Source organism: Ornithodoros turicata, chromosome 8 (genome assembly GCF_037126465.1).
Source record: "Ornithodoros turicata isolate Travis chromosome 8, ASM3712646v1, whole genome shotgun sequence".
In the NCBI taxonomy this organism is placed as follows: Eukaryota; Metazoa; Arthropoda; class Arachnida; order Ixodida; family Argasidae; genus Ornithodoros; species Ornithodoros turicata.
Genome location: NC_088208.1, coordinates 3,835,825 through 3,848,672, shown reverse-complemented (window position 1 = coordinate 3,848,672; position 12,848 = coordinate 3,835,825). Strand labels below are relative to the sequence as shown.

The following is a 12,848-nucleotide window of genomic DNA, read 5'->3' as shown; positions in this document are numbered from 1 at the left end:
GAATCACGAGGTAATGATGTTGAACTGCGATCCAATCGTAATCTTTATTTAGTCAACATTGCAAAATGTACGCAAAGCAGGACTGTGAGGGCAAGCCCTGTGGTACAGTCCAAGCCCAGTTCAATTTAAATAATAAAATTAAATATTTAAAAGTACATGAGGAGTTATCCGGCAACTAACACACGGGGAGTTACCCAACAATAAACGGACTGATGTACGCTTACGTGCGTGCTTACTGTACTGGCGCTTACGTGATGTACGCTTTTTGGGCTTCCATGTCCATGTCCAGGAAGGAAGGGGAGAGAGATCGCGTGTGTGCGTCTTTGACCATGTGCTGCCCCTGTACTTAAGGTTGGGCATCTGTTGCTTTCCTTTTTTTGTCATGGCACCACTTAAGTCCCTTATCTGAGGTATCGAGCAGGTGGGGAATGGTGGTTGGCCAAAATTTGACCACTCTTTTTCACACCGCAATAAACGAGGTTTGCGCAAGCGCTATTGACGGAGGTCTTCTCAAAAATGCTTGTTCAAACGCGTCCCCACGCAGTGTCCACACTATCGTGAGCGATTCGTGCTGTTTATGGTCCTCCCGTTTAATCGAAATGCCGGTTATATCGAATTTTTTTTCTGGTCCCGATGACTTTGTTTTAATAAGGGTGTACTATATTGTGGTGGATAACAGGTAACTGTGCTCTTTGAAATAGCCCAGCCTCATTCTACTGCCTCTGGTTGACAGTTGTCTTTCATTCCCGCTCTATGTCCTAACAATACGTACGAGCTTAATTACATTGGGGAGACAAGTGTCCCACAAGGGCTCCAAATCCTGAGTACTAATCCATTTTAGTTTCACTTTCTGTCACATCTCAGCAAGGTTTGCAAGGTTGCTCCCACGTAAAACCAGTTGCAGTTACAAACCAAGTTGAATGGATAAGCGTCCCTTTCTTTCCCTGATGCTGGCGTGGCAAACAAAGGTTGCGCACAAAAGAGGAAGACCAGCTCGAGGACAAACGCATCGCAGGTGTCGTACGATTGACGGGCTGTGAGAATGGCAGAAACTTCGCAGAAGGGTAGACGGGCAAAGTGCCGAGAGGGTGACCATTTGAGTAATTTAATATTCGGGGAATATTGGTGCTCCTCTAGCAAGGTACAATGAGCTGTAGTACTACTGGCAGGAGCCAGAGTTGTAAGTCAAACCTCGTTACAACGAAATTCGCGATAGAGCGAAATAATTTGGATTCCCCGGCAGAGGGCCATAGAGATCAATGTATTGTAACTCCCGCTACAACGAAACACTTTTTAGCCGCCGCCTCGATACAGCGAAAGGACGAGATAAGGTTTATGACCCCAAAGCCGACTTTAGGGTCACGAAAACAAAGGGCGCAAGCAGCGTCCTGTTCCCGCGGCGAAAGATGGCACGTGCGATTAGGGTCGGGAGGAATCTGGTGCCTACAAAAGGAAATCTGAGTCATTGAAAGGTTAGGGATTTTCTTCCGAGGCGTCTCCTTTTCGCGCTTGTTTTGAACTGTCCGGTTGCAGCTAGGGCCACTCTAGTTGCAGCCAAGTAAAAAGAGCACGAGACGCAAGGCGCCATCGCGCGCGTGGGAAACGCTTCGTTCGCGTGGCGGCGGAAGTGACGAAATCAGCCTAGATGATTTTCTTGACGGGGACAAACATGCCGTAGCAACGGGAGCCTTACGGAAAATGCACTGTCATAGACGTAGAAGGTTTGCGGGAGATCGCAACACGATATGGAGAAAGCTGCGGAGGCTTCGGCGGCGTACGAACAATGCGTGACACCGCGTCTTCTAGGCACGACGCAGACGCGTATAACCGGCTATTTCACGCAAGAATAAAATACCGTAGGTACACTTTGGTGCTGTATTTGTAGTTGTTGTCATTTTTCACAAAAAGCTTTTCCGCAGCGTAGCGGGAGTTATCGACGCTTATGTACAGCGCGCGCCCTCGCAAGGGTCGCGATCCGTGACCTTCAATTCGGTACAACGAAATGTTCGATACAACGAAAGAAATTGCAGTCCCCGTGGGTTTCGTTATATCGAGGTTCGACTGTATATAGAATGATGATTTATAATTACAAATGCGGTCCACTTCAAAACAGAAATGGTAGCCCGTGTGTTGCCATCTGAAAAGAGAAGGTAGCTACAAGTGCACATTGACACTCGTAATGACAAATTCTTGAGTTGTCCAGTTCTTCTCTTTGTTGCATTTGTCTGCTGTTTTTAGCCTGTTTGATAATAATAATAATATTTAGTTATTCACAATATACTTCGCGAAAAAGGAAGCGAGCAAAAAAGCTGTCAAAAGCAGCTTGATTGACACCACACATTGGTTATCTTATTCCAACTGGAGATGGGACGAATCCAGAATTTTGCGAATCCGAATCCGAATCTAAGGAAGGTTCTGTGAATCCACGAATCTTACGATATTGAATCTTTAAAAAGAGTTAAAAAAGCCAAGAAAAAAAAACTTCTACTGGAGAGTGTTTTGAAGCAGAATACGATATACATTTGTTTAATGAAAAAAATATATAATAGTTCAGTTTCGGGAGAAAGTATACCCATATAGTTTACTTAACATATTGTTCATAGACTACAAGAAATATATAGATTCTCGAGTCTGAATTATTTCCATACAACAAAAAGGAACAATCAAAAGCAAAACCATATTACTTTTAAACTTGTAACGTAACAGTTCCTGCCTGAACTCTTTTAGTCCAGAGCAGTGTAAACAAACAAACAAACAAGAAAACACCCGTCAATCCTCCGGAGGCGCCAGCTTGAAAAAAAGAAACGAACAAACGTGGTCGGTGGATTCGAAAGATTCAATTCGCCGTTTTGGGCACTGGGACTCGGATTCGCAAATCTCGAATCCCTGCCTAGGATTCAAGGATTCCAGGATTCACGGATTCGGTTGGCACATCCCTAATTCTAACACACGTTTTATGAAAGTGCAGTTTGTTGTTCTACATAAAAATCTTTCTTTTAAATATCAATATTTTGACGAGCTTCTTACAGGGTCTGGAATGATCTGGATGGATAGCATGACACACAACATACTTTAACAACCCCTTAATTTGCTTTTGTGCCATCCAGATTTGCTGTGTGTGAATTTATGAAATAATAATTATTGTAATTTGCTCTTTGTTATAGCAAATTTGTAAGCAAACACAATTGTCGTTTGTTATCCTGCACGAGCAGCGATAGTGATCTCTATAGTAATGTGTTCTTCAATAGGGTGCAATCAGTACAGAATCTTGGCTTGGCAGTGGTGTCTCTAGTGGCTGGAGTATTAGCTGACAAGCTCGGCTATCTATTCTTGGAGGTCTTCTTCCTCATCTGGCTGGCTGGTAGGTTGCTTTAACATGCTCTTTATGATGTAACCGTTTTGTCTGAGTGTAGGCTCTGTTCATTCACACTTTGAACGGTACAGCGAGGAAACGGGTGTACCAGTGTGTACAAAGGTCCCCGTTTGAATTGATGACTGTCAGAGGCTTACTGAATAGTATTCGTAGGAATATTTGACAAATAACTTTCCGCAATTCATCAGGTGTGTACATTGTTTATGAAGCCTTACCCATCTTAGCACACAGTTGTAATTTTTGCCCACCCTTCAAAGGGTTAAAGGTATAGTATCGGCGACTCGTTCTTTTAAACACCCTCAAATAGCTTTTGCCATCCAAGGATCCAATTTTCTGCACATTGTAGCCCAAACGATCCACGGTGCACACAAGGAAGGTTGCAAATTCTCAATGTTTTGGAAGTGTAATTAATGTTTATTTTGAGAAAAGGGAAGTGCAGTTGGTACTCTAAGGTGGCCTCTGTGGACACACCAGTGCTGCATCCCTCCTGAGAATGACCAGAAAATTATTGCACATTGGCACATTGACATTACCGTATTTTCTCAATTATAAGACGACCTTTTTTTCCAAAATCCAGTGTTCCAAAGTCGGGGGTCGCCTTATATTTGAATATGCGAGGTCAGGGGAGAGGGGGAAGAGGGTGACAGTATCAGTTAATAGCGTGGCGTGACCGATATCATGTGTTGATGTGTCAGCGCATGGTCAGTGCGATGTAAATACGGCAATACGGGCAAAATCGGGACGGCCGAAACGACGTTCATTGGTGGTCCGTTCTTCATTCACTGTCACGGCGTCGGTCCGGGATGGTCTCCGGCGCTTTTATGAAAAGTTAACATTTTCGTAAATACAGCAACAATTTAGCGGTGGCAAGGTGGTTTCAAGTATCGGAAATAAGTGCTACAAGGTGGCTAAAACGACAGACAGAGACCAAAAATTGTGCCAGCACACTGAATTTTGGACAATTGGTGCATTAGGCCTGACGATGTGGTCGACGTTTGTCTAACTTTTTTGGACAGAACAGAGGACAATGAGCTGTGTGTAGTTAGCAACAAATAACACAGTAGCGTAGAAAGTGATGATAAATAAATGGTATTGTGCACTGATTCCAACTGCTATGCCGCCTCCCACTCCCTGTTCCATAGGCGCCGACTGCGGGGGGGCGCGGGGGCCCTTGCCCCCCCCCCCCCCCCCCCCCCCCGGAACATGAACTAGGGGGGGCGCCGCCTTCCCCGGGAAGTCCCGCTAAGAGACTGACATCAACCTTTGGGGCTCGGCGCGCCCGGGTCAAAAGAGCGAAGAGGCACCAACCCAAAAATGCACCTTGCAATTTGTAAAATATGTATCCGCCCACCATACTCATTATCACTGTAGAAGGTGAGGCGAAGAAACAGAGGATGACACAACACATAGCCTGAATTTCACCCAAAGCAATCAGATCAATGAAAGGAAGCAGTCGAAAAGGTACCAGCAGCTGCCAGTGAGGTGGAACGGTAGGATCTTCGGAATGCATATTCGTTGGGAGCGGGTTCAACTCCCGCTGCTCTATTTCATTGACCATATTCATTATTTGCGCGCATTTCGAGTCAGACACCGAGGATTCAATACATTTTGTTCTTTTTGCACTTAGTTTTCAAAGGCGTAATGCCTTCAGTTGTGCACATGTTCACTGTTTACGTTCTCTCTGTTTTTTCTTTTGTTTTGCTTTTTCTGTTCTTCCTTCCTCTTATTTCTATACCAGTTCTGCATACATCATAGGATCCCGCCAGAGTGTGTGATTCTTCGCTTTAGTTTTGTGTTCTTCATTTCTCTTTTCCTTTTCTTTCCTTCTTTTTGTTTTCTTATTTTCTTTGCCTTTTTTGACTTCCCCTTTTACTTTTTGTTTTGGAATAACAAGCCGACATCCATCTGGCTTACCTTTCCTTTTTTTTTTTCTTAATAAACATATCCCCCCCCCCCCCCCCCCCCCCCCCCCCCCCCCCCGCCAGAGTACTTACTTCGCAGTGCGCCCTTGCCCCCTCCGGGAAAATGAAAACTCTCGCCTCTGCCCTGTTCACTTTTTTTCCAAATTCGTGTACAGTGAACTCGGGGGTCGTCTTATATTCGAGAAAATATGGTATTGCACGTGACAGTTTAGGTAATCGTAAGGATACTGTTAAATTCAAGAAACTATACAGCTACACCTTCAAATCTGTGTACGGCAGAACCAGGGTGTCGAACCGCAACAAATACGTGTTTGGTTCGGGTTAGGGTTCGCATTGTTTTGATTTCGTTCCGGTTCAGTTCCGGTTCGGCTACGCCAAAAACCGAACCGGTTCGCAAACCGGTTCAACGCTTCCGTTTTATATGTTCCATAAAACTGCATTTATCAGGAAATGCGTGGCTAATAACTCTCTAGAGGTGAGGTAGCCCTTTAGCGAGAGCAATGAGAAATGGATGAACACTTATTCCAAATAGAGTCCACGCTGTTGAAGCGGTGTAGTCCTGCTACTTTCTGTTCCCAAAATCTCTTTTTTCACACGCGCAGTGCCAGCAAGATACACTTAAAGGAAGCCTAATAAGATGGACAGCGTAACATATAGACGACAGTACTTGCCGGCACACTGCCTTTGCAGCGTGAATCGATCTGAAACCGTACTGAAGCATGTCGAAAATAAGCCGCCAGCCTTACTCTGTCCGAGCTCACAGCACTGTACTAGTTTATCCACAACACAAAAGCAATGTGTCACGACACAACTGCACTACCAATAAGAAGAACCACATTTACTTTTCAAACCACGACCAATCAAACAGGCACCGTTCTGCGTACGCTCCTTCTCCACTTCTCATGTTTCTGACTTGTTTAATTTGTACTGCTCACGTGTAAAGAGAAATCTTGGGCGCTTATTTGATCATATATTCGTCCTGTAGAGCTACATAATTGGCCTACTCCATTCCTGTTTCATTCGTCCGCGTGCACTCTTAAAAATGAACTTCACCGCATAGCACGATCCTAGCCAACCACCATCTCGAATGATATCGTTATCTGCCCTGATTTGTTGAAAACGGGAGGCGTACGCCTTTTTGTGACACTTATGCTGTTCATAATTGTCACAAAAAAGGCGTACGCCTCCCGTTTTCAACAAATCAGGGCAGATAACGATATCATTCGAGATGGTGGTTGGCTAGGAGCGTGCTATGCGGTGAAGCTCATTTCTAAGAGTGATGGCACCTCGTCTCTGAAGAGTAGACGCCGCATCACCGCGTGCGTGGGGCGCTAGCCGCGGCGCTTACAAGGACAACTGCGCTTCAACGTGTTAAAAAGACACTGAAAGTATACTTACTATATGTCGTCGTCTGACTGCTAGGTGAAAATTTCTGAAATCCATGATATAGGCGCGTGATGATTAGAGGGGGGATCTATATGCACTAAAAAGTCGGGGAATATGCATGCTACTATGCACTAAAATTGGTCGTACTATGCAGTAAAAATATGCACCTTCTGAGTTGACAGTTTTGACTATATCTTAGGTTACGTCGTACAGCAGTCGAAGTAAAGTTAATATAACGTGACAGCAACATCTTTATTGCAGATAATACAGAGAAAACGTCGTATTCGCAAACACAGAAAAATGCCAGGGTTAGGCAAACGCAGGTTTCAAGGGCTGAAGCCGTTGTAGAAAACGTTTGACACAATGTAGCGTTCAATGTTCTCCTCTGTGAACTTCTGCCGCCTATCGCTCAAAATATTCTTGTAATTGGAGAAGGAGCGCTCTACGTCGCACGTTGTCAGCATGGCATATTTGTAGGCAGGCAGTATTCCTGCTGGCACGTTTTCGGGCAGGGTAGCGTTGGGCGCCAAAGCCATAACGTTGCCGACTGCCTTTTAGGGTGCTATATCCAGGGTTCTTTTGGAGCACGGCTTCGAATTTCCTGAAAACATGCCGGCCAACCGGACTGGTGATTTTTGCCAGCTCTTCGCCAACTTGGTTCACAACGTCCAGGGATTCCAAGAGGGGCAGGCCACCCGTTTCGAGCTTTCGTATGGAGCTTGCGAGAAATGTGAAGTTCGTTTTGATTAGCTGGACCTCTACAGCAAGCAGTGGATCCTCGAAAAGCGTTTGCGCCTCTCTTACTGCGCTGCTGTCTTCCGGATTGAATCGGCTCACCACGTCGTTCAGGCTGTCGAAATGATCTGCGTAGAAGTTGACTGCCTCGAGCCAGGTACCCCATCTTGTGACAACGGGCTCAGGCGGCAAAGGAACGTGTGGCATAAGTGCTCTATATATTTATCTGCGACTTGGTGCTCTCACAAAGAGAAAAAGTCACCCACAACAGAACTTGTTGAGGCGCTAACCCCCGGCGCCCAGCGAAAAAACGCGGAAGACAGCTCTCTCTTGAGCCGCAACCACTCATTCTTTTTCACAGCTTTGATTAGCAATATTTACTCGAAATATTTCTGCTCATTGACCACTGAGGAGTACCATGCCACTAACGCAATCGACGTCAAATGTTGACAGTTGTTCATGCCCGGCTTCGTTGGCCGCTGGTACTCAAATGCAGTTGCGCCTGTCTCTCTAAAAGGGTTCCATCCTTACCTTCTTCTCACATATCCTGCAGAAGAGCACTTTTCCGTCCGTCGACAGATCCGGGTTTTCTGTCGTCCATCTCTTGTACAGACACGCACTTGAAGGTTTAGGTCTCGGCATTGCGGGACGACGCTTTCCACGCTTGCATGCCAGGCAGGCGCAGACGCTTGAAGTGACAACTCCCGGCTGAGCGGCGCCCAAGCGATGGACGCGCGTGCCAGTCAAAGGTCATAGTGTCGTCGCGCGAAAGAAATTGAGGAAGCAGGCGAAGAGACGGTATGAGTCGAGCAGCACGTCAGATCGTCGGCTTGCAGTACAAAAATATGACTTTCGAAGTTAGCAGTGGTTGAAAAATGCCAGGCCTAGAGCGGGGAACGATCATGTGGGGTTAGCATGAACCGGTAGTGTTGCCTGGAGCTCAAATCAATGCGTCATATCGGACACAGCGGAAAATATGCAACAAAAATGCGAAATATGCGGTTATGTACAGAATATGCATTTTCATGCACCTAAGAACCATGTTGAATCGTCTCTACTTGCTATGAAATGCGCTTATGTATCTCCCAGACCCAAGAGCATGTCAAGGAAAAAATATGCATTTGCATGCGGATCCGCCCTCTAGTGATGATGATACCAATGTGCCTTCGTTCGGGCATAGAGAGGAACTCTTATGCTGACTTCTTTTATGTCCGAACCGTTTTGTTGCGAACCGGTTACCGCTATTATTTTTTACGGCTCTGCTCCGGTTTGGGTTCAGCGGTGTCATGAAAATTTCGGAGAACGGCAAATGAGAACGGCACTGTGGCCGTTCCCACAGCCGCAGTTATTCCATTGCCTTTAAGTTGGACGTCCTCAAGACACTGGAAGAGCTCAACGGGAGCCTACGGCAAGGGCCCATGGAATTCCTCGTCAGTGCCTCCAAGACTGGATGAAAAGCAAGGACCAACTTCGCTCATACGCCTCACTTAGTGACATCTGCATTCGAAAGCGAAGAAACGTTCCTTCAAGTGAGGAGAGGAAGAAGAAACGGGCCAAGTTTCCTGATGTGGAGCAGGAACTTTCAGCATGGATAACACTCCAACGTAAGAACGGTTTTCCGGTTTCTACTTGCACGATAAAATCCCGCGCCCAAGAAATACTCGAGAACAGTGATGGTCAGTCCCAGGACTTCCAAGCATGAAACGGGTGGCTGGACCGCTTCTTGACCAGATATGACGTTGTGTGCAGGACGGTCACAAGCGTAGGCCAGAAAGTTCCGGAAAATGCAAGTCTGTTGTGCTGCAGCTTTTTTTACTTCAACAACAGTGTTGTTGGTGGTTTACCACCATCGTGCATAGGGAACATGGACGAGACTCCTCTTTGGTTCGATCTGCCACAGAACAGGACATTCGATTTCAAGGGAGTCAAGCGAGTGAGATGTAAAACTACTGGAAAAGAGAAGCTGAGATACACCGTTGTCCTGAGTGCAATGGCAGACGGAACGAACTTGTGGTGACTGTTGCTATGAAGGGCAGCATGACAGCAGAACTTATTAACACTTACAAACAGAAAGTTTGGGGTGCACGTCCGGGAGCCTTTTTTAAGCCCAAGACTGTCCTCGTGATGGATGGTGCACCAGCACATCTGAAGAATACTACAAAGACAAGCTTCAAACAGCACTACAATACGTCGCTGTCAGTCATTCCAGGAGGCCTGACACCTCTCCTCCAGCCGGCGGACGTCGTGTGGAACAAGCCATTCAAGGCGGCCATGAGAAAGCGTTGGGAAGATTGGCTGCGCAATGGGCCGCGGAGTTCACGAAAACTGGGAAGTGACGAAGCGCTTCCTACCTGACCGTCGCGCAATGGGTAATGGAAGCATGGGATATGGTATCCCACAATCTCATCAAGCAGTCCTTTGTGTAATGTGGATGGTTGGAAGCCAAGACCAGGACGTGCTTCACAGCTCCTTGCGGGAATTGATGTGTACAGGTATGCCATCTCTTCAAGCAGAGGACCCATCCGGCCTCACGGACACAGACAGCGGCACGGAAGGCGATGACGACTGAGTGCCACGTTCTTGAACACAGTCAAAGATGAAATAAATATTAGTCGTTACCAGCACGAATGACTCCGTTTTTCCTTTTCTTTCTTTTTTTTTTTTTTGTTCCCCCAATTTTGCGGGATGCCGAAAAATAACAAATTTGGGAGCGGCAGAATCTGGACTTCCCCGAATTATCCGGCATGCCGGTTAATGCGGGTAATACGGTACGTTTACTAAAAGCACCACTTAGTCTCTCAGCGTATGTCAGTAACCATCTTTTCACACGAGCGACATTTCCCCAGAAGCGGAAGATGCGAAAAGCGTTGTGGCTTTCTGCTGTCACGTGAGCCCGAGCGCTCAACGTCGTGTCTTCACGTACACTCCTAACCGCTGGGAATATCCTGCTACACAGCCACAAGATATTCCGTAGCAGACGACAGGCAAACACGCTGACGGTGTTGTCTGCTAAATGCGCAGTACGCCACTCCCGATATTCCGCACCGTGTGAATGCTCAACATAACATGGGACTGAACTTGGGCTCTGTGAGCAGTGTTTTCGCTTTTTCTTCCACTAGAATATTCTGTGAGGATGTTGCTCGTGTGAATACACGATAAATGGCACCGAAAGGAGCGCAGGGGATTAGGGTGCTGACGAGCAGGAAGGGAAACGGTGGCACCCGGACATGTAAACGGCATGCTCGTCTTTGTGCTACGGGACATGTGGCAGAAGCCAAGCAATATCTCTGGGCTCCGAGGGCCAGATGGAGCATGTCAAGCCCAAGAAGAGAGCACATTGCAATGGCCCTTCGCGACGCATTAAGAGCCTCTCGATAAAAACGTAATAGCATTTGAAAGAGAGTTCCATCAAAAATTTACTTTCATTGAAAGCCCTCTTTAAGCTATTGCATTCAAATGTGTTTAGCAGAATGCACGGAGATGCAGCCATTTCTTCAAATTATCGTTCGCAGTTCTTGAAATGCGTTAGGCATGTTTGGTGATGTAATGCGAGAAACCCTGGTGGTCCTCGTGCGACTAAGTCATTGCCATTGTATAAATCTAATAGTATTGTAGTAGCGTGACGGTAGTGTGATACAAGATTGAGCTTCTAATTCTTGCATTTGTCTATCTAGCTTGTGTGCTGGCAATAGTCGGTCTCATGGTGCACGACAGACGGCATGGTAAGTTTCTCCTCTCTACAAGACTGTGTTTAAAGTGCCACAACAGACTCAATCTCGTGTCTTCAGAATCCTACCAAAGTTATGTTACCGCAGTCTTACTGAAATCCTGCAAAATATTTTGGCTCTACGTGACGCGAAAGCTAGAGAAAATTAATTTTTGTTTTCGACAAGCGCGGCATCGTGTTATTCTCAGATGGAGCGTCCGGCTCTCATCCGGCAACGTTGTTGCACTTTTTGCACTCTGTTAGTGGAGCCCCGCGTGACATACCATCCAATTGCTCCAACCTTGGAGAAAACACAAAGGAGGGAGAAGACATCTCCCCCATTTTCCTCTCTTTCGATCAGCCTCGCATGACTCCTCCACCACGTGACCCTCCGCGGACGCCGGTGTCGTTGCTAGGAGACGAGTGCCCTCTCCAGAACATGACATCGTTGCAATTTGTGGGCTTATGGTTACGTCACTCCCTCGTTGCGTCATCTAAACTTGTGGAGGCTCAGCAGGTCTTAAAAATTTACATAAATGCGCAGTGTTCGCATACAGGATTGAAATTTTGCGTATAGAATCTTTGAGGAACCTTCTTTTGATGGACGAAGTTAAAATAAACGCAGTTTTCAGAGTCTGGAGTGGCACTTTAAGGATTTCACAAACATCAGTTATAAGTCACTGCCGCTAGCCTAATCCTCTTTAAAATTTCAGGTGGGGTTTTAAACAGGCTTCGTCGAAAGACAGAATGACGGGTCTCTGGCACGACGCTCGACTCAGCAGTGACGCCCCGCGCGTCGGAGCGTGTGATTGTCGTCTCTTGGTCACGGTGTCATTTTAGCAGCACCACTCATCCCCTTGACGACGCACAATGTGTGGACTCAGTTTTATCAACATGGGCACTCTGCATCAGATGGCCCTATTGGGTTGCTTTCCGTACTATGGTAGCTACAAAAACTACCCCGAGCTACCCCTTGCTTCAACGCAAACCATTTCGTGCTGGGACTCGCTGTACATATCAGTTTGTAAAGAGCGTGTGCAGGTACTCTCACGTCAAAAGCTGTGGTGAATAAGCTTTTCTGGAGATTCTTTGTGTATATGTTGCAAGGAATGCAAACAGCAAAAAAATAAATAATAATTATGCCTAAGAACGAAGCGTTTTATTGGCACATACTTCACACATAATTACGCGCAAGTAACAAACGGCGAGCATCAAGAACACTTCTTGCAACGGAAACCACAGTTGAAAACAAAATGAAGGTATGCATGCAGATTACAATCATGAGGAACGCTGGAGTCACGCACAAACGAAAAGATGACCTAACAAGTTTGGGACTGTGTCGGGAACAGGAGGAAAGGTCACAAGACAGGCAGACAGCTTATTGGGCAGCTTAGATAAAATTCTCCACAAATTTTTTATATCTTTTTGTTTTTGCTGTAGTCGTGACGATGCCCACTTGTGTGCGGCCAATAACTGCAAACTACGTCGACCCCCACCACCCTAGGTACAATTTAGTAATATAAAGTGCTAGGGGGGGCTTCAAAATGCAGCATTCGGCCCCCAGGCAGTTCATGTCCACAGCGCCACAGGAGTTCCACTCGTCCGGTGTGTATTAGAGCCTCAAGTAGACATTTATAAAGCTTGACGACAGTGTGGACTGGAAATACTTTGCAGATAGAGATTGGTAAAAATCCACCGTGACATGCTCAGGAAACATTGTGCTTGC

At 46.3% G+C, this 12,848-nt stretch overlaps 1 protein-coding gene across 1 annotated transcript in view; it reads left to right on the top strand.

The window, feature by feature from the left end:
- LOC135366397 (major facilitator superfamily domain-containing protein 1-like) overlaps positions 1-12,262 on the top strand; it is a 33,198-nt gene extending 20,936 nt beyond the window's left edge. Inside the window, exons 10-12 of the mRNA XM_064599080.1 lie at positions 3,249-3,361; positions 11,091-11,138; positions 11,836-12,262. Of these exons, the coding sequence (XP_064455150.1) occupies positions 3,249-3,361; positions 11,091-11,138; positions 11,836-11,873 (199 nt within the window). The 3' untranslated portion in view covers positions 11,874-12,262. The remainder of the gene's footprint in view (positions 1-3,248; positions 3,362-11,090; positions 11,139-11,835) is intronic.
- The last annotated feature ends 586 nt before the right edge of the window (positions 12,263-12,848 follow it).